Source organism: Adiantum capillus-veneris, chromosome 1 (assembly GCF_014529385.1).
Source record: "Adiantum capillus-veneris isolate H3 chromosome 1, ASM1452938v2, whole genome shotgun sequence".
Taxonomy (NCBI): Eukaryota; Viridiplantae; Streptophyta; class Polypodiopsida; order Polypodiales; family Pteridaceae; genus Adiantum; species Adiantum capillus-veneris.
The window spans coordinates 166866327-166889300 of record NC_140931.1 but is presented as its reverse complement, the minus strand read 5'-3'; the positions used below and the strand labels follow the sequence as shown (position 1 = coordinate 166889300).

The window sequence follows — 22974 nt, the reverse complement described above, 5'->3', positions numbered from 1 at the left end:
TCTGGTCAACCATCTTGACCTGAAATGGAGCAGGTGACAACTTAGGAGCTCCCAGCTTGTAATACATAGATGCTGGTAAAATATTTACTCCTGATTCCCCATCAAGAAGAACTCCTGAAATATTGTTCTTGCAAACCCAACCTGAATAGTTGAGATCAACCTCATCTGGTGGAATTTTTTGAGCTCCAATGTAAGCTGCTTTCAACTCCTCATTAACCTGTGCTCAGTGTCCCACACTTTTTTGAAACAGGAGTTCTCTAAAATTGGGCATAATTTTCAACAACTATTCTAGTGGAATTTTCACATATGCCTGCATCAATTTCTCTAAGCTTTTGTTGATGGGATTCCTTTATACCACTGGAACTTCAGATTTTGAACTCCAACCACCTTCCTATTGCTTCTCAACTTCCTCCATAAGTGGAGGTAATTCCTGCAATTTATTAGTCACTGTCTTTCTGACTTCTTGCTAATCTTTCTATGGGATAAGACCTTTCTTCTTAGACCTTGTCATAGCCATAACAAGAACTGTGATCCCTTGGTCTTCCACGTCTTCAATAATAATGCAATTGGAACAATCACATTCAACACTTGACCCCCCCTTCAGAGACCAGCGCTTTACCTTTCTCCTAACATTTCTTCAGGTGTTGTCCTAAACTAATCACAGGTAACAAATCCATGTCAATGAAGACCACATTGCTATGAGTGAATGGTTTAGAGGAAGTTTCAGGTTTCCCTTTTAAGTTTTTTATTGGCCCCCCATATCTCACTATATACATGCCTCTTTCTTCTTTATGTTTACACCATAACTCACAATCAGGTCCCACCTTGTGTTCTTCCTTGGTGCAATAATTACATTTCATGAGGGTTGGATTATATGCAAGTGTTAGCAGTGGCTAACACATGCGACATCGATTATGCACCAAGCTAGGGATGTGCTATGGATGTGCACAATATTTCCTATTCACATTGTATAAGGTCTTGGGCTCATTGGGAGTTCTAAATTGTATATGCTAGAGGGCTCAACTTAATCCCATAGTAGGAAGGTTTGTGTTGCATGACTTTATAAGAAAGACTTGTATGCAAAGAGGCTTCATTCTTGAGGATTCATTCTTGATGAGTATCCACTCTTGAGAGCTCACTCTTGGGTGTTCACTTCATGGATGGCCTAGCTTTAGCTTAATGCCGATGCTTAGAAGGCTAGTACTAATCCTTTCTAATTAGAGAAGCATTTCTTAATCTAGTCTTTACTTTTTTCATTAGTCTTAATTCTTTTATATTCCATTATGTCATGAAGTAGTTTCACCTTTTGATTATTCTAGATTGAGTGTGTGTGATGACTTCTTGCTTATTAACCATTCCTATCCTTCTATAAGCACTGAATTTGTGATATTTAACATCTCTAATTAGGTTGATTAAATAGGTTCTTAATCTTGTGATTAGAGTATGTGACCTATTGTTTGCTCGTGTGTGGATGGGTTTAATGAAACTCAAGCACCAAACATCTTGTGTGTGTAGCTTTTGATTAAGTACTTTGATTGGCATGTGGTGATTGGAGAGGCCAACACCAATGCAATTAGTGTGTGATTGTCAAGAGTGTGATTTGAGATTTTAGTCTATGGCAAGTTAGACTTTGGTGGGATTAATGTGTGTAGGTGATGCTTGATTGAAGATTATGATGTGATTAGAGTTAGTGATTCATGGCTAATGTCTATTGCATTGGAAGAGAATTCTCTTGAATCCTCTCATTCGATACATCCAATGGTGCTCATGCTTCTATGTCCTAGCTGGGTTTCTGATCCTAGGATTGATAATTTTTTTGTTCTTGGGTTGATTAGGTGATGCTACAATTGCCCCCAGTATTTGGCGCCACTGCCAGGGATCGATAACCTAAGCTAGTAAGTATAGGATGTTTAGAATAGAGTAACTTCACTACTAATTTGATCGGTTTTTGAGTGTGTGTAACTCAATTTTAGTTTGATTTGATTTTTTGTGCAAGTAATTGAAGCTAATTTTTGAGTTACGAATACCCCAAACCCCCAATTCCACCCCCAGTTTCACTAACTTAACCATTACTAGTTTTGCTTCATTTCCATGCTAATTCTACTAATTCCATGCTACTTTTTACTAATTTTTGACTAACTTTGCTAACCTAACCCCGCTAACATTTGATGTGTACTATATGTTAAATTCCCTTATAAGAGGTGGAATCAACACTTTTATCAAGTTTCTTTGTGCTATTCCATGCCTAATTTGATTTGAGTGTTTGATTTTTGGCGTACAATGGTCAATTTTTGGGCCAAAATTGGAAGAGCCACACATGTGTGATCATGATGGAATTGTCGCATGGAGTAAGGATTAGCTTGGATGCAACCGATTGTAAGTGCATTGGCCTACTCCATTCAATTTTTGGGTGATTAATTTGATTCCAATGTATTGCTAATTTACTGCTAAAATTAGGTGTGTAAATCAATTGACATACTTTGAGAGCTTAATTTGATTGTTTTGGAATGAAATTGATGGTCAATTTTGACTTATGAATGATGTGTGTGCAAGATTAAGCTTGATTTGCAACAAGAATTTATGTGTGTGCATAAAAATTATTGTGTGTATAATGCACCAAAGAGGGGAAAAACTGCCATAAAATTCAAGTGTGTGTGCACCTAATCTTGAGTGTGTGCACACATAGAAATTGAACAAACTGATGATATATGAATGTGCAATCATATAATTGATGCAAATGTTAGGCAATTCCAATCATTGTATATGCCTAATTGCCAAAAAAATTTGGGCAAAGATTGAGTGTGTGTGTGTGTGTGTGTGTGTCCAATTGAAGACGAATTGATTTAATGATTGATGGTCAATTGGGACACCAAAGTGCTTTTTTATTGTGAAATTATGCATCAAATGTGTGTGCAAGCATTAGGGATAAGCCTAAATTGCATTAAAAATTGAGCTAAATTTGGATTTTTTAGCTTAATTTGGTGTTGATTAGGAAAAATTAAGATTGATTTTGAGAAATTGACCATGTATGCATTTGCAAATTCTTGATCAAGCTTGCAATTTGAGCATAGCAATGTGGCATTGATGGATTTTGCATATAATTTTGGTCAAATTTGGGTGTGTGTGCCTACTCAATGGCATTGGATATCTCAAATTAGGGATGAATAATTGGTAGCAATTACCAATTATGATGATTAAAAGACCCAAAAATTTGGAGTGTATGTGATTGATTGATTTGAGATGAATGCCCCAATTGGTACTCACTTGTGGATGATTTTAAGTGCACTACCATTACAATGGATGCTACATTAATTGATGTGGTAAAAAGCATTGAATTGTGCCTTTATAAATGAAAAAACCCGCAATTAATATTGCGATGATTGCTAGTTGGGTTTGCATCAGATAAGGGAAATTCAATTACTCATTTTTTGTGCAAGCAATAACCAATTGATGGATTGAAAGCCAAAACTTGTGTTCGAATTCTTCCAACTCGAAGTGTGTGTCAAATGATCTCCAATTGGAAGCAATAGGACTAGAGAATGGAGTAGTATTGTGAATAAATTAATGAGAATTTTTTAAAAAAATTAATGAAGGTATTGGCTTGAATTCTCATTAGGTTGTTCAATACATGATATGTGTGCATACATAACTTGTGCTTACATATATGTGTGCAAATGTGCAAACAACCCTAAAAATGAAACAAAAAGAATGGGAGATTGAATTGTTGTGCATATGCATTTAATTTAGGTTTTTGAGGTTAAGACACTGATATTTATTATGGCCAATACACATTTTGTGATGCAAATACGTATTGGAGATGTTGGGAAGTTGTGGATATGAATTGAAGATTTGAAACCAAAGTGAGCATGCATTGCTAATACACATCTAAGTTGATCTTGTGTATAGCCTAATTACTTCGTTGAAAATGCCAACTAAGGAATTGGGTTTGTCAATTTTCTACTCTAGATACAAAATTTGAGAGCTCCAAAAACCTCTTTTGTCATGCCATTGTTGAGCCGCTAACCTCGCCATTAAAACTTGATGAATTTCAAAACATATGAATCCTCCCTTGCTTTTTGGACACTATCCACGTGAGAACCTCCTCTTGAGGTATTTTTCCAAAAATAAAAAATCAAAAAATCAAAATGCTAAATTTTTTATGTCTCTCACACACACACAAGATAACACCGAGTCATGGCTTTGACTATGGACCCACTGATTCCCATAATTTGCGATGCCGCTGCCCGCATTTTTTGCTACGTGATCATTCACCCATCTTCACCACACACAGAGTAATCATGCTCGCTTGTGCCATTTTTGGCGTTTCTCAGACCCACCATATTTGAAGCAATCTCCTCGTGCTTGATATGAGAATGTTGAAACTCATTTGGTTAACAAGGCTTTCATAACAGTCCAGCTTGAAACACTTTGTATGTCAAGCGTGAGGGGGATGCATTTCTCATCATCGTTTTGTACATAGATGATTTGTTGATTACTGGTTAGAATGAGACACACATTTCTGAATTCAAGGCTGATTTGAATGCTACTTTCAAGATGAAAGACTAGGAGATTTTGCATCATTACTTGGGCATACAATTTAAGCAGTGTGATGGAGGTATTGCATTATGTCAAACAACTATATAGAGCATTACTATGTAAGTTTGGCCTTGAGGACTGCAAACCTACTACTACTCCATTGGAAATAGATTTACAATTAAGTCTTCATGATGCCGATGATCTTGCCAATGTCACTCTTTATCAGCTATTGGATTCCTTATTTATGTAAGCAATATGCAACCAAATATCCAATTTTTAGTTTCATAGGTCAGTAGATTTATGCATAGCCCAGTGTCTAAGAATTCGCAAATTGTTAAGAGAATCTTTCACTACTTGAGTGGAACTTTACGTCTTGGGTTGTTTTATCCCAAAGGGGGATCATTATTGCGAGAATTGCATGCCTTTTAGGACTCAGATTGGAGTGGTTGTTATGACAAGTGTCCACAAGTGGTTTTTGTTTCATGCTCGTGGCAGCTCATGCACATCCCTACTATGGCCACTTTCAATTATGAAGATGAGTACATGGTAGTCTTCACAACTACAATTGAGTGTGTATGGATCATACGCCTTATGGATGATTTGTGTGTTAGATAGGACACTTCCAACATCATTTACACCGACAATCAAAGCGCATTGGTAGTTATGAGGAACCCATTTTTTCATGCTTGCACAAAGCACATTGAGATGCATTATCAGTATGTCAGAGAGAGACTCTTAGTAGGAGATATTAACTTGGCTTATGTGCCGACACATGACAACCTTGTAGATTTTTTCACGAAGGCATTGACTCATGAGAAGTTTGAAGATTTCCACAAAGTTTTGGTCTTGCTTCCCTTTGTGGATTGACCATGTCCTCAGAGCATGGCACTTCGCGATACACTATGTGACATCTCTCGTTCACCGCGTCACTCCTAGGGACAATTTGTTACCATATATGTGGTAGTGATGTGTGTGAGCACACTTAGAACCGCCAGGGCATTTATTCCCTTACTAGGAGGTTTTTTTCCTCGTACATTGTATATATGCCCATCATTCTAGGGCTAGCTTATCTTTCTATTGTACACTAAGCAATGCACTCTTCATTGTTTGCCTTGAGCTTCTTCATCTTCTCCAAGATGTGTGTACATCCCCGCAACCCTAATTCCAATTCATTTCATAGGATACAAGTCAAACATTTCTTACTCCATTGATGATCCACATGGATGTCCGATAGAGAAAACATAGTTCTCCATAGATATAAAGGGGGGGGGGGGGGGGGGGGGGGGGCGGGGCGGGGCGGGGCGGGGAGCCTGCAATGTCGAATCATTATAGAAAGTGTATGGTTGTAACTGAAAATAGCATGGCATGATTTTTTTTTAATGAATTTAAATTTCTTTATACTCTCTTTGAATCCCTTCTAACAAGCATTGCTAGCTATCATTGTTTGAGAAATGCTATTTTGGTACTCGTTAACATGATTCCAGCCATATTGAGTTTAGTATCTAGTAGTTATATTCTATTTCATGGAAGATTTCATTTATGTATGCTCAATGATGAGCCTTTCATTTGACATTATTTTGCAAACACAAATACTCTTACTCTTGAGGCTTTTTACTAGTCTTGTCATTGATATATAGTTTTGTCTCTTGTTAAGTTGTGCCCCAAATATAGTGATGTACTTTTGGGTTTGGTTATTGGTTCTCATATGGAAGATTCATGACATATAATGTACATTTTAGTTTGTAAATGTGAGAATGTCTCAAGCCAATTGAATCATGAAAGTGAGCAATTTGACATACGACATGTGTTGATAGTTGAAGATTCAACGTTCAAGGTTGGAAATTGGTTCTAACTTCTAAAATGTTCTTTGCCAGAGGTTTGTTTTGTATGGTTTAATCTACCTAATTTTTGGGTAGTATTTATTGTAGATGTATCCTTGGTAGGTTGGTTTTCAAGTCTTTGAGTGATAATGTGAGAGAGGATATGTTGTCTGAATAAGTATGGGTGGATAGATATGTCATAGACCTCTACATGTCTTTTGAAAATGTCCTACTATTTTTTTATATTTATGGTTTTTTAACAATGATACATATTTTAACATACCTTAACTTACCCAAACTGCTCAGTACAACATATTGTACATGGATATTCTTTGCTCGCAAATACTTTGTCTTGGGTAAAGGAGCGGCAAAAAGTGGTTAAGATGAAGATTGTGCGTCCTCTCACCTTACTGTGTTGAGGACTGACCAATGGAAAAGGATGGTCACATCTATTTCCCTTCCAAGGCCACCAAGTTACTACTTCTTTCTGCAAGAAGCATCGAGCATTGGCCATCTTCAAGAGGCATAGCATGCTGGATATGGTGCACCCTTCCAAAATCAAATTTGCATGTATGTACTTGGTGTTGCAAAGGTTGTTTAGATTGAGGGGTCTAGTCTTGCACAACAATTGTGGATCCAAAGTGGGGGGGGGGATGTACCATGCACAAAAAAAGGCCAAAACATACGTATGTAGGTGGCTTTTGGATGAGACATTTTAGGTAGAGGTGCAAAGTTCCATTGTGGATTTCCAACCAATTTAAGTGCTACTACGAGTAAATAACATAGAGGGCACCATTCACGGCTTGGTCCACCGTCTCTTCATGGAGATGAAGAGTCATATTGTTGCATATACGACTTTGTTATTTGTTTGTTGACTCGTTTATGCTTCCAACTTGCTGGCTTTTTTATAAATTATGTTCATGGTCACTTGGGACTTACAAATGTATGATTGTAGCCAATCTTAGATACTCGATCTACTCAAGACTTATGTTACCGAAGTAGATCAACGTTCACAATGGAAAAAATACTTACCTCTTGTAGAGTATGCGAAGAACAATACTGTACATACTTCTACGGGAAAAGCACCTTTCGAAATCATTGAGGGAGGACCTAAAAGTCCCTTGCTACTGAAAGAAAGTACATGGGAAGATCCTCGCTCCCAATGAGTATAGCCGTGACCTACAAGAATCTTTTTAAAAGATTAAGGAGGCTATATCCATCTCTCAAAAAAGGCAAAAAGGCTAACAAGTACATAAGGGCCTTAACGTTCAAAGAAAATGATTGGGTCTTACTTAAGTTTCTCAAGGCTCAAATTGAGGCAAACGATGGGGGCAAAAATCCTATGGGCCATCAAAAGTATTATGCTAAGCTAGCAAAAAGATACTATGGTTCTTTCCAAATCTTGAAGCCCATCAATAAGATGGCTTATCAACTCTTGTCCAACCATTGGCTCATACACAATGCTTTTCATGTGAGCCTGCTTAAGCCTTAAAAAGGAGATCCACCAAGTGAACCAATTATCGAAGACCCTCCTGAAATTGAAGACCAAGAAGAGGTGTTACAACCCGAAGCTATCCTTCGGCATGAAGACAAGGTACTACAACATGGTAAGATTATCCGACGATATCTTGTTCAGTTCAAAAATTATCCTTTTGAAGATGCTAGATGGATGCAAGGAATAAAACTTAAGGATAGTATGAACCTTGTCAATGCTTACAATGCTACTTTAGAGTAAGCAAATGTACAAATTTCTTTTGAATGATCAATGTTTTTGTCTTATAAGACTAATTCTCTCTTTTTATTGTACACAAATTTAAGTAGTATGCATACTTAGAATCATGTTTGTGATGACGACGTCTCTCAAACACCAAGTAGAACTTGTCACACTACTTGGGAGAATGAAATGGACCAAAGAGTAGACATGCTTGCGGCAGCTATGTCTCTCAAGCACCAAATGGATTAGTTACCCATCTTGGAAAGATGTCGTAGGGTAAAAAGGGATCCTCTACCGGCTAAGCAAGATTGACTAATGGCTAAGGCTTTATCTCTTCTACCTCATAGTCCAGGACGACTATGATTTTAAGAGAGAGGTAATGTCATAAAATCTAATATCTAACCAACCCAAATGATTTTCTCATATTGAACTGATCATTTAATGTGAGAGAATAAACGGGAACAAGGGTTAGAATATAGACATGTGCTTACAGACAGATCTATCTCACCATAGGACCAATGGACCAATGGTAAAGGGGTCCAAATAAGAGATGGTCTGTCAAAGAGCAAGGCTACCCAATGGAGCTTAAAAGGCCTTAGGGTTAGCTTCATTGAAGAGCTCCAAAGGTTAGTGTTAAAAGTCCTTTGACCTTAGGTAAGCTAGAGTTGTGCTTGAGGTGGGAACCCGGCCCACGCTTGAGGTGTTTGTCGTGCTTGCTGACTAAGGTGCTTGAGGTGCTTGTCGTGCTTGATGACTAAGGTTCTTGAGGTGCTTGTTGTGCTTGTTGTGCTTGCTGACTAAGGTGCTTGAGGTGCTTGTCATGCTTGCCGACTAGGGAGCTTGAGATGATTGTGGGAACATTACCCAAGCTTGAGATGCTTTGTCATGCTTGCCGGCTAAGGTGTTTGACAAAGTCAACACCTATCCCTACAAGGAGGAGGCAAGCCCTACAAGAGGGTGCTAGAGAGAGAACACACGCACCATCACACAAGGCAAGGTACAATAAAGCATATAGGACACTTGTCAAGTTCCTCCTCATTGCCCTCATGGTGTGCCTAAAGACTACTGGTAGCCTCCCAAGGGGTCCAATGATAATTTAGCAGATTTAATTAATTGTTTTTATATTTATCAAGTCCTCTCTCTCAAAGGGGAAAGGGGGACACTTGTCCCAAGACTACCCTTGTTGCTGTAATGCATACTACATGTGATTCGCCAGTCTTGCAGCGGTCCAATGAGCTGCAAGCTTGAGCTACAATGGGGAGTCGACAAAAGCAAGAAGTGGGCTAGCTTGGGGGGTTGTACTCTCCTACACACACTCGCACACACTCTCATTGTGTGAAGTGCAAAGAGCTCCATCTCCTCCAACAAGCTAGTAGAGAAGTTGAGAGCCTACACCAACACTCTTGGCTATGGAATGCAAATCCAACCAAGAGCCATGCTTCAATACTTAAGTTTGTCATCTTCTCCATCTTCATTACTATGCTTTTATGTATGCTAGCAAGAAGAGTGATGATAAGTGAGGAACTACTTCTTTCTCCTATGAAATGTTTCTTCTTCCTCTTTCTTACCCTCATTTCCCACTAGCTCTCTCCACCTTCGAAGGTGTTTGAGGCCTTGGGCGTGAGGCTTGGAATAGTTAATGCTTTCTACAAAGTTTATGTTATGCTCGTGATGCATGAATCTTTCCATCTTCATTGCATTGCCTATGTCACAAGGAACACAAAGATTCTATTGTACCAAGTCTCTCTTAATGGGAGAATCTATAATACAAATGCCTATTGAAGGGGAGACCGGCTCCACATAAATCCGGTCCTCAAATGTTGTCATGTTATCTAAACTCTCTCTCTTGCAAAAGTATTGTTCATGCCAAGTTAACTAAATACTATGTTTATGTTGCTACCATCAATTAAGTTCACCCTCTATGCTCGCAAAGTATTATCACAAAAGTGCTTTCTTTAACTTCTAATTCCAATACTCTCAAAGTTCATAGGCCATTTCCATTACATGCATTCTTGAGCAAGGTAATTACGTTAGGATGATGTAGTAGGAGCAATGATTACAACACCAGAGTATGATGAAAAGGAAAATGTCTTGATGGATGGAAACATGGTCTCTTTAGTAGAGCCAGCATCCTTATTTAATGATGGCTATTGAGTCTAACATCTAGCAATTATATTCTACTTCATGGAAGATTTCATTTATGTATGCTCAATGATGTGTCTTTCATTTTCCATTGTTGCAAACACCAATACTCTACTCGTGAGGCTTTTTGTTGGTCTTGTCATTGATGTATTGTTTTGTCTCTTGTGAGTTGTGTGATAGATGTAGTGATGCAGTTTCAAGTTTGGTTATTGGTTCCCATGTGGAAGGTTCCTACTTTATAAATGTGAAAATATGCCAAGCCAACTGAATCTTGAAATTGTGCACCCTAATGTGGGACATGTGTTAATTAAAAATTCAAGGTTCAAGGTTAGAACTTGGTTTTAACTTCTAAAATGTTCTTTGGCAAAGGTTTATTTTGTATGGTTTAATCTACTTAATTTTTAGGTATTGTTTATTGTAGGTGTATCCCTAGTAGACAGGTTTCTAAGTCTCCAAGAGATAATGTGAGAATGAGTATGGTGGATAGATGTCTCGTAGATCTCTACATGTCTTTTGAAAATGTCCTCTGCTAAAACGGTACGTATTTTTACATACCTTAGACCCATATCAATCAATACAATGTATTGTACTTCCATGTACTTACATATCCATACGGTATACTATGTTTGGTTCCACCTCTCTCTTTGTTTCTTTCCTTGAGGAAATTGTTGCTCCTAAGGCATTTCTATTGTAGGAAGGGGTTGCACGAAAAGTGTATTGTGGGAAGGGGTTATGCTAAATACGGCTACCTGTGTGTGTGTTTGTGTGGATGTGTGCACACTAGGTTATCCAGTAAAGCATGATCGTGTGGAAATTCTTCATGATCCTCTCAAGCACAGAGGCATGGGGTAGCTCAGGTTCCAAGTGTAGCACAAATTCGGGGTAGAGATTGTTGAACCCCTTGTTAGTGGCTTTGACTAAGGCCCTTAGTGTGCAATTTCTAACCACGTAGTCTCCAAAATGAAAAAGGGGCCACAATACCATTAGTCAATGCAGATGATGAAGTTAGAATTAAGATCTCTAGGGTAAAGGAGCGTATTAGAGACACCAAGCTGAAATATACTAGTTTTGGGGGGATTTTGCATATCCAATCTTTGCACGATCTAGAAAGCATATTGGACTCCTCATGAAAAGATGCATTAAATGATACCAAGGCTGATATTTTTCAGATATTATCTTAGTGGTCTAGTGGAGAATTCAATTTTTTGAGGCTTCTTAAAGGAGTAGAGATACTCAAGCCCCAATAATGGTACACTTCTCAACGAATGAGTAGAGGACACATAAGCAAGATTACAAGCATAGTGCATGATTTTGATACATTTCCTAATGTGCCTCAAAAAAACTAAATTCACTATTCACATAGTGCATCGAAACCTCATTGAGAAGAAAAGGCTAAAGGAAAGGTAAAGAAGAAAAACACAAAGGTATCGATGCACGCTTGACCACCTCTTTATAAGGCATGAAAAGTCTTTTGACTTTCCATTTCCATGGGGCTTTTCATTTCCTAAACTCACCTTTCACTTATACATTTTAGATGTCTTAAAAGCATTTTTTTTTGTTCCGAGATTGGGAAGCCCTACTGGCACACTTCTCAACAAATGAGAAGAGGACACATAAGCAAGATTACAAGCATAGTGCATAATTTTCTCTAAATAGGGGGCTGTATCAGTTGCCCTACTGGGGCATGTCTCAAAGTGGCTTCTCTACCCCCTCCATGGCTTTAACGTGCATTTTTAACAGCCAATGATTTGATCAAGGACTTAAGGACCGATGAAGAATATCAACAACTGGATTAGTAATGTTGTCACAAAAAGCATGTTGGGCTAACCAAGTAATCGATGGTCAAGGCAAGGATGCTTCTGTTGCCGCCACTTTACTGGAAAGGCACTCTCAGGACATAGAAATCGTCTATGAAGGAATATTGTGTTTGCGAAATTAGTATAAAAAAGCAGAAGCCAAATTCTATTGCTTCAACTGGGTTATTAGAACAAAGATCTTCAACTTCTCTGATTTTAAGATAACAGTTCATAGAAACTTTCTTTTCAATAGAAGCCAAACATTTGTGGGTCTTCTGTCAAAACATGGAAGTTGACATTCATCATTGATCTACACGTCAGTTCTTCATTAAGTCTTTCCGATTCTGCTAATCTTCGGTGTTTCATGAGCTTTTACAGAAATAGCATCTGATTATCAAGCAGGCAGTAGTCCAAACCAACAGTTGGGACATCTGATTCAACACTAATCGATGGAGTCCAGCATCATCTCAAAAAGCACTCCAAATCACGTCTAATGGCCTGATAGAAGAGATAATGTTAGAAAACAGCTGTGGTTTCTCTCTCTCTCTCTCTCTCTCTCTTTTTGAGGTCTCTTGGGATAGTTTCCTACGACGTTAAAATCCTCTTCTTCTCGTGTGTGTGTGTGTGTCTGGGGGGCGTGTAAGTGTGTTAATAAAAAGAAGAAAAATGGTATATCTTTCTATCACCCAAGTGTGGTAGATTGGTTATGCCATTTCCTTCTTGAAAAACAAGTCTTGAGTTCAACTCTCGTCAGATAGATCTTTGAGGTCCCTTGGGATAGTTTCCTACGACGTTAAAATCCTCTTCTTCTTCTTCTTCTTCTTCTTCTCCTTCTCTCTCTCTCTCTCTCTCTCTCTCTCTCTCTCTCTCTCATAGGTCATTTTGGCCTTTTGAAGACGTTAATATATCATTTCATTTCATTTCTCTCTCTCTCTCTCTCTCTCTCTCTCTCTCTCTCTCTCCCCCCCCCCCCCCCCCCCGCAGCTGCCCCTACGCTCCCACTTCCACTCGCCCCGCACCCGCAGGGGAATCTCTCCCTCTCCTGCCTCGCCCCGCTGCCCCTGCGCTCCCGCTCCCTCTCTCTCTCTCTCTCTCTCTCTCTCTCTCTCTCTCTCTCTCTCTCTCTCTCTCTCCCCCCTACCCCGCGTGCTACCCCCCCGCTCCCTCTCTCTATCGCCTATCACGCTGCCCCCCCCGCTCCCCCTCTCTATCGCGCCTTTTAATTTTTTAACCTACTAACTTAACTTTATATTTTTTTCTTTTTAACTCTATCGTGCTGCTTCTCTCTCTCTCTCTCTCTCTCTCTCTCTCTCTCTCTCTCTCTCTCTCTCTCTTCCCTACCCCGCGCGCTGTCCCACCCGCCCCCCCCCCTCTCTCTCTCTCTCTCTCTCTCTCTCTCTCTCTCTCTCTCTCTCTCTCTCTCGTCCATACTCTATCGCTGCCCCTCCCTTGCCATACCTCCTCGCGTTCCCCCACTCGCCCAGCTACCACGCCCGCTGCTAGTGTGGATGCACACATGCGCTTAGTGGCTCTTTTTCAGACAGCGATCAAGCATGAGGAAGCTGAACGATAAAGCCGACCCCCTAGAGGATGCCATTCAAAAGTGCAAAGAGGAAATGACGGAGACCATTACCAAGATGAACCGCAATCTCTTGGGCACAATAAACATGCTTGAAGGACGCGTGCTGATCCAAGAGAGCAAGATAAATACGCTGGAAGACCGAGTGACGACTCAAGATGAAGAGATTGCGTCACTCAAGAAAGATCTCGCCGAAGCACGATCAAGAAACACATGGGAAGAGGGCAAATTGCAACCCTCAGTAATCGAAGAAATCAACACGATCAAGGAGCAAGTACGGGCCATCAAAGAGGGAGAAGAGCAACACAAAGAAATGACGACTTCCTGGGTGGATGTTCTTACCAAAACTCAACAAAAGGCGGATGAAGCCGAGAAATGGATCAAGGTGGCCAAGAAAGGAAAAGGCAAGGAGATAACTCCCACGTCCACACCCACTATCATTAATCAGACACTAGAGGAGGAGCAAAGAAGACGCGTGCGCGCTTTACATGTGAGAATTTGCGGTCTTAAAGACAAAGGCAATGTGGATGAAGAGGTAAAAGAACTCATAGCCTTGATGGGGGTTCATGAGCCGACGCACACAAGAGCATGGAGAGTGGGCAACATAAAGAAAAATGGAAGCAGTGGGGAAACCTCAAAAGAAAGAGCACTAATCCTCCGTTTTCCCTCCATGGAAGCGAAGAAGTCCTTCTTGAAGAAAAGACCAACTCTTAAAGAGACTGGCATCTTTCTCGGGGATGATCTCACCCTCTCGCAGATCGCTCATATGCAGGAAGTAATGCAGGAGATTAGAGCGGCAAGGGGAAAAGGCAAGATTGCCTTTTACCGAGATGGAAGAGTGGTAATACTAGAGCGACGCTCCACATGACGGTGCGAGACTTATGGGACCACACTCAGAGTGGCTGCCTGGAACTGTAACCGATCTATGCGTCTTGATGTGGGTGCTTTTGAGGATAGCTTTACTGGAAGAGACATCATCTTTTACTCTAAGACACACCAGGCCCCTAGGCAATCCATGCCTCACATCAGTGGATACAGGTGGGAGACATCTTACAGGCAGGAGACACGCTCAGAGCACAGAGGACGGGGCTCGGGGGGAGTGGCAGTGTTATTTAAATTTTAGAGAGGATCTGCAGCCATTGATACATATAGCCCGCAGGGATGAGCACGCTAGGTACATGTGGGTGAGATTTAAAGCAGAGATAGGCAGATATCTCTACCTTGCTATTTGCTACTTTCCCCCAAGTACATCAGTTTATGCATCACCCAGACGACAGTCCCCTTTCTCTATTTTGGATGATGACATATGGGAGTTCTCTAGAGATGGTGACATTATCATCCTAGGGGACTTCAATGCTAGGACTGCCCATCACCAGACAGTGTTTTATGATACTTCAGAGGAGATGCTAAGAGAGCTAGATGTTGTAGAGACGGGCCTGTCCAGACTATCACACGATGTGGAATATACTGAGTATGGGCGACACCTGATAGACATGGGCACCGCACATGGATTGGCCATCTTGAATGTCCTACAGAGATTTCCTGTTGCGGGAGGTTTTACATGCTTCCCACACAGACATGGAGCCAGCACAGTGGACTATGTCATGGCACAACCGAATCTCATCTCTAGTATCCAGGATCTCACAGTTGGGCCCGGACCGGATGGGGTGGCAGTGGATCATGCTCTGGTGTTGATGACCTTCCAGTTCAGTGTAGCACACAGGCCCGGGTAGCAGCCCCTACTCGCTACACCTTCACACGGGAGACGGATTCTGTATACATAGACGGGATCTACAGACGCCTATGCACTGAGGACCCAGGGCGACCTCTGGAGGAGCTAACTACTATACTGACACAGACATTACATGATGCAGCAGCAAAGGCATACCCACACACCCAGCCTGAGCAGAGACGCCGATCAGGGAGCATGCCTCAGAACAGCTGGTACGATGAGGAGTGCCGCCAGACTAGAGCCGGACTTCAGAGGGAGGTGCTTTTGGGGGACGTCACTCACAGACAGTCACAGATTGACTTCCGACGCCTAGTGCAGCGGAAGAAGAGGGCTTTTTTGGCTCGACTCGAGCAGGATCTATACCGGCTATTCTTGAGTCAGGACTCGCGTGAGGCATGGCAGCTCTTTCATGAGCAGTCCCCCCCCCCCCCCGCTATTTCTGCCACAGAGACCTGGGGTCAGTACGCATCATCTTTGTACACAATACCTGGACAGCCGCCCCTTCCCAACCCCCCCGATCCATGCCCACACACACATGTGCTTTTTCCACCGTTGAGATGGTGAAGAAAGCTATTGACAGGATGAGGACTGGGAGAGCATATGATCATGATGGCTTAGTCGCTGAGCATTTCATGCGTGCCAAAGACCTACTAGCAGAGCTTCTAGCAGTTATGTTTAACCGTGCCATGTGTGAGGGCCTAACGGACACTTGGAGCCTATCTACGATCGTACCTATCTTCAAGTCAGGAGACCCCATGGAGCCTGGGAATTATCGCACTATCATGATTGGACACACACTGGCACGGTTGTATGCATCCATTCTTGAGCAACAGTTGAGTAGATGGGCAGAGAGGGAAGGAATGCGTGCAGCTGGACAGGTAGGGTTCAGGAGAGGCTTCTCTACTCTTGACCATATCTTGACACTCAGGGCCATCATCGAGGAGGGCAGATCTCATGGGAGACGGATCTATTGTAGCTTTGTGGACTTCCGCAAAGCTTTTGACACAATACCCAGAGCTAGATTGATGCGCAGATTACAGGAAATGGGAGTACCCACAAAGCTTATTTGGGGGATCATGGCATTGTACAGATCAGTAGTAGGACATGTACGCACTCTTGAGGGACTTTCTACACTGGTTCACTCCACTATTGGGGTGAAGCAAGGCTGCCCGCTCTCTCCTACTCTTTTCGGTATGTATGTGGATGAGGTTTCTGACTACATTGAGAGCGATGGTGATAGAGGTGCACAGTTGGCAGGGACATGGATTCCACTTTTGTTATATGCTGATGATATAGTGTTGATCTCCGAATCTCCAGAGGGAATGCAACGTCAATTGGATGCTTTGCATACGTTTGCCCACGAAAGTGGTTTGTCTGTCAACCTTGGTAAAACCAAGGTTATGGTGTTTAATACCACCCCACAATGGATCAGGAGGTCAACACCTACATTCACATACGGCCAGGAGACTGTGGAGTACACAGATGCTTACACTTACCTTGGAGTGGTTTTTAGCGGACCTGCATTCTCACTCAAAAGAGTAGCAGAGACCAAACTGACTAGAGCCCACACAGCACTAGGTAGATTAGAGAAGATGTGTTCGCAGGTTCAGTTTCAGGAGCCCCGGACGAAGCTCTGGCTCTTTGACACTTTGGTGGCTTCAGCATGCTCTATGGAGCTGAGATATGGAGACCTTCATTGGATCACCACGGGAGGCCGGGTCGCACAGATGGATGGAGGAACATGGAGAAACCTCTCGTCTCTATGATCTCGCGGCTCATTAGAGCCAAGGCATCAGTACCACGGGCCATTATCCGAGCAGAGCTAGCGGCCCCCCCCCACTAGTGGTGGAGGCGCTCACCAGATCAGTCTCCTTCATAAACCACACATGGGAACTTCCTAGAGACAGATATGCTCGCATAGCACTTGAGTCCTCTCGACAGTTAGCCATGCAAGGAGATACAACATGCTGGTATGGGGAGATGGCATCATGGTTTCAGGTGCATGGGTTCAGCATAGACAGGCTGCCACCATTCCAGTACTCATTGGATACACCATCTCTCACTCTTACACAGTCAGAGATCACCAAGCTCATCCGCCAAGACCTGACCCAGCTAGACACCAGGAGGACATGGAGTACCAACAGAGGCCAGGACATGCCCCTTGTGTGACATGGAGCCTGAGACAGAGCTGCATTATACATGCCGCTGCCCCGTCTACTACGAGATACGAGGCCGCTTCCATTGCTTGTTCAGAGAGGGTTTTGGACCATTCTCAAGAGTCATGAGATACGAGGATCAGAGATGCCTGGGTTTGTTCTTGCTCAAGTTACGCAAACACAGAGATAGCTTAATGAATGGCGAGGCTAGCCAGTCTCAAAGACGGATCACAGACTTCTTCAGAGCAGACGCGGGACAGCCGCAAGAGCCACTCCCACAGCAGAGCTCCCCCTCGTCTCACACCAGAGGCACACTGATCGATCGAGCGACTGAACTGGGGAAATCCAGGCGCCCACGACTACGGAGGACTACACAGCATCGACGGAGGCTACGTCAAAAGATTCGGAGCACTCTGAACAGGCATGCACGACGCCTGGTCAGACTACTAACTATGGAGGAGATTGATGAGATCCGCCAACGACCGATGCTAGATCTCCTGTGATTCAGCTATCCCAGCAAGCCGCCCATTTTTGCTTAGTTCACATCGACCAGTCTAGGATCCCATAGTATATATCTTTGTTTTGTACTGTTGTTATTTTGTTACTTTGACTTTGTATCAGATCCACCACCTTGTAACTTTTTGGTCTCATAGTGACCACTATGGCCTTTTGAAGACGTTAATATAACATTTCATTTCATTTCTCTCTCTCTCTCTCTCTCTCTCTCTCTCTCTCTCTCTCTCTCTCTCTCTCTCTCTCTCTCTCTCTCTCTCTCTGACAAAGTTATGGCTCTTTGATACTTTAGTACACTCAGCTATGTTGTATGGGGTGCAGATATGGGGACCTTCTGTAGGCCAGGATGGTTGGAGATGTATGGAGAGGCCTTTGGTATCTATGATCTCTCGAAACATCAGAGCCAAGGCCTCCGTACCCCACGCTATCATTCCAGCAGAGCTAGCTGCCCCTCCTATGGAGATTGAGGCGCTTACCAGATCAGTCTCCTTTGTGCATAGCTTGTGGGATAATACTAGAGACAGATATGCTAGAATGGCCCTTAAGTCTTCCAGACAGTTAGCTCTTCAGGGGGACACTTCATGCTAGTTTGCACAAATGACATCATGGTTTCGAACGCATGGCTTCACCATGGACAGGATGCCCCCTTTCCAGTACCCTCTTCAGGCACCCTCAATGTCTCTTACACAGGTGGAGATTACTAGACTCATTCGTCAGGACCTGATCCAGCTGGATACCAGGAGGACATGGATAGAGCCGCCACAAGAGTTGGGCACTTTCTATAGAGAGCATCTTCTCAGCCTCACAGGAGATGGGTTTGTGATTCGACCCAGCTACATGGACACACATATGTCTCATGGTTTGCGGTGTGCCATTGGTCAGATATGCACATCCTCACATCAGATGGAGATTGAAACTGGTAGATTCAGAGGGATACCAGCAGACAGTAGGATATGCCGCTTATGCCAGCTAGAGCCAGAGACAGAGCTACATTACATATGTCATTGCACAGTGTACTATGAGATATGGGGCCGTTTCTACTACTTATTCAGAGAGGGTTTCGGTCCTTTCTCTAGGGTCATGAGTTATGAGGATCAGAGATGTCTTGGGTTATATCTACTTGAGCTACACAGATATAGACACTTTACTGGGGAGAGCTAGAGAGAGACGGTCCCAAAGACAGATTACAGATTTCTTTTCACTAGATATGGGAAAGCTTGAGGAGCAGCCATCATTCCACAGCTTGACCCACACTCATTCGACCACTACCGGCGCTCTCATCGACCGAGCATTGGAGCTACGGAGATCCAGACGGCCACGATTGAGGAGAGGGGCTACACAACATCGACAGAGACTACAGCAGAGGATTCGAGCCATACTCTCTCGACATTCAGAGTGCAGATGAGGATGGATTCTATTAGTAGTAGTATTTTTGTTCTAGTTCTTTTGTATCCAGACATGGTATCAGATTCACTATTTTGTAACAGATTGGTCTCATATGTGGACACCCACACATACAACCAACACTTTTTGTATGTGAGTTGTGTGTTTATTCCTAAGTTGCACAGGCCAGGCTTCATAATGTCACTTACACCGGATGGGTAAGCTTAAGAGTCCAAATGCCCAAAGGATTGACGCTACGATTGAAACTTCATCTTCAAAGACCAATAACCCATTGTCAAGTTCTTGCATAACATTCATAGGCAATGAGCATATAGAGTCTTGCACCATTCAAGACATGCATTAGGAACTCTTTGTTGTTTCTGTACCATGCACATTGCACTCCATTGCAGATGTCCCGAGTACATCCATAATCAGAAGAGGGAGAAGAGCTCTCAAAGCCCTTACAGGATGCAACCAGGTCAATTACATATGAAGTACATGTGAGAATTGCAAGGAAAGGGCAGAAATTCAAGGAACTCGTCACATGTCCAGGTGGCATATAGGGCCATGTGCACGTGACATGCCCTTTTGCCTAAGGTAAGACAATGGTGTCAGACCCCAATGCACACCTCAGGATTGTGTCCCAATTGTGTCCAATGAATGGCCCACTCTTGTTGGTGTCAACTAATGCTACTCCTGAGTGATAGAAGCTCCTCTGGGCTGATGTAGTGATGTGCATGCAACATGGTTGATGGATCACGATGCGGCTACTCACAAGCAATTTGTCGTAATGTGGATCAGCGATGCCCATGTTGGTTACCAGCAAACAAGTACCTATGCTGCTCCAACTTCGATGGTTACCGGCAAGACTATGCTACCCCTACGCAGTAGAATCGGCAACAATAACACCAAATGAATGATGAAGATGGGTATGTCCTTTGAAGTGTCCATGAACCAAGCTAGTCTTGTGTATGTGGTCCCTTGAGACCGCCAATTCCTCAAAGATAGAGGCTCCTCTTGGGCTTCTTTTAGATCACCAGATGATGAAAGCTTCTTATGAATCCTCCTCTCTCCAACACTTGTGGCTGCAAATGTAGGTTCACAATGCCTGCAGACTCCCGTAGTGGTTGCCACGGATTGCAACCCTTTGGCTCTGGATACGCTCGATTGCTAAGAAGATGCAAATGGTGTTGGCTCGATGTGCTGTCAAAGATGCATACAGATTGGTGATGGATGATCAATGCCCCCTCCAAATTAATAGATGTCACCAAAGAGATGGAAGGTGTCCAAACAATGGTAAGACTTCAAAATGAATGGCTGTTTCGGGAGTCGATGTTCCTTGTCATCATAGGGTACTCGCAAATCCTAATCCTCAAAATCAAAATCTTTATCCAGAGTCATGATAACCTCTTCTTCGGAGGCTCTAAGGTTGGTTGGTAATCTTCTTCTCCATCTCGCTTCCCGGGCCCCTCATCAAATAATCACATTTACACCTATCAAGGCATAAAATGAGAATGAGCGTGAGCTGGTTGTCGCAATGCCCTACTGATATGTATACATTGAAAAATGATCTCATTATTTCTAATTACCAATGGCTATTACATTTGAATTTACACTAGGATCTTGTAGCCGTGTCAAACGTTGTGGTTAAGTCTCATTTGAGTTTTTGAATCATGACCTATTATAGAAGATGAGGAACCAAACACTAAGCGACTCCAACTTCTTTTGCCTGGACCAATTTGCATGACAACGGGTTATCTTCTATCTATTCCAATCAAAATGACTACCCCCTTGCTCGTTCACACTCGCTCGTTGTTTGGGGTACCTCCTGTGAAACATGGGAACCACCCTTGAAAACAAGAGTATTGTTCCTCGACAGATTTTGCATTGCCACCAATGCCATCAGCTATGCCACTCTGGAGGTTCCCATTGTTCGTGGATGATACACTATGCCCACGAAGACAGTACATAGGATCGTGGATTTTTACGAGTCAAGAGATACAAACAGGGCGACGATGACGCAAAAGGGCAGGCTCAAAGATGAACTAATGGACCTCCTTTCTCAATTCTGGGTCTTGCCTTTTTAATCAAAACCCTTCAAAGTATATTTTGACAAGGTTAGGAGATCTACTGATAAAGGAGGAGGCATAGGAGCTCTGTTGGTTGGCTTGTCCATACCACTCCTACCACACGTGAATGATGTAGTGTTATTCCTGATTTTCATGGTAACATGGAGAGACACTTGGAGGAACTGCAGACTTTATTTGAGACAAATCTCACTTTCAATCTTGGGGTGACAGAGACCATGGCCTTCAATACTACCTTGGTCCATATTATTGAGAATATCCTCCTTAAATGTCTTATTGCTCTGCGCCAATGATGCAAGAGTTACTTTCTGGGTATGCTGAGAAAAATGTGCTGTCTTTTTGACACTCCCATCATTGTTGACTTGCACATGGCTGTTTTAATGGACAATGGAGAGATCTTAAATGTCCATGATTGACAGAAAATGCGAAGTAAACCATCAACACTAGTGCAATTATCCAAGCAGGACGACAAGAGTTGTTAAAGGCTCTCATGATGTCTGTAAGAAAAAGAAACCAGTGCACCAAAAGGCTCATAATAATCGCACTACGAGATAGTTGGGCATGTTTGTGTGAACGTCACTGTTTTTTTATTCTCTCTAGTATAACTTTTGTAGAGCAAAGATTCCATCGATTGGTTGGGCTATGGGCTGCAGGTTTTGGGTGTTGGATCCCGAATAGCTTTCCCAGTTTTTAAGCAGCATTCTGTAAATCTAGAATTCAAGTTGTCACATGCATAACAATACAGCTTCATACTTCAGTACCCCACTTCCATTTTTTAGCGAAACCAATGGTTATTCTGTCAAAGACTTACAACCTTAAACTTTCACTCGATGGCTAAAATTGCATACTGTGATGAAAGCACTTGCATGTACTGTATTATGATAATGGAAAGGAAAAGAGATATAAGAGTTTGTACACCTCAACATGCTGCTTATCCCTTTGATGTTTAGCTTCCATCTTCTCTATCTCTGTTACTGGATGTGTTGGTGCTTCCATATGGTCTGTATAATTTTCTTTCTGCACCTTCCTTTTTGGCCTTGGAATCTTTGATGCAAACTCTATAGCCTTTTAATACCATTGAGAGTCCAAGTCATACTTTTTCACATGGCTCACACCAAAACAACAATAGAAGCTTGCCTACCTTTTCTCGACAAGACTGACGTTTTTCCTTCGGTTTTTTGTTTTCTGAAATCTGTAAACGCATACAACAGCAGAAAACTAAGACACTCAAGCTTTCGTGTTTCCAGCAGCCAATCAAGTCAAAACCTGTGACATGTTGTTGTCTCGGGCACTACGACCAAATGCCTTCATCTTTTCTAGCTTGGTTCTCTGCAGAAAATAGCATGTTTAGCAGCCGTTGGTGAATACTAGTATGCAATGGCATGGAAATAAAGATTTGAATGACTAGGCAGATGATGATAAATCTTACATTGACAAGAAACTGGAGTGCAAGACAGATGAAGTAGCTTGAGCAATAGTGGAAACCAACAAAAGCAAGATGGTAATAATCTATTAC

The 22974-nt window shown here is 42.2% G+C and overlaps 1 protein-coding gene across 2 annotated transcripts in view; it reads right to left on the bottom strand.

Annotated features, from left to right (window-relative positions):
- Positions 1-12063: 12063 nt before the first annotated feature.
- LOC147465968 (uncharacterized) overlaps positions 12064-22974 on the bottom strand; it is an 88454-nt gene continuing 77543 nt past the window's right edge. The window contains exons 5-8 of one of the 2 annotated variants that reach the window (XM_086513160.1): positions 22725-22787; positions 22600-22650; positions 22377-22523; positions 12064-12506 (exon numbers count right to left, since the gene is read on the bottom strand). In XM_086513160.1, coding sequence (XP_086369286.1) covers positions 12471-12506; positions 22377-22523; positions 22600-22650; positions 22725-22787 — 297 coding nt within the window. In that variant the 3' untranslated portion in view covers positions 12064-12470. The remainder of the gene's footprint in view (positions 12507-22376; positions 22524-22599; positions 22651-22724; positions 22788-22974) is intronic. The other variant, XM_086513151.1, reaches the window with a different exon arrangement.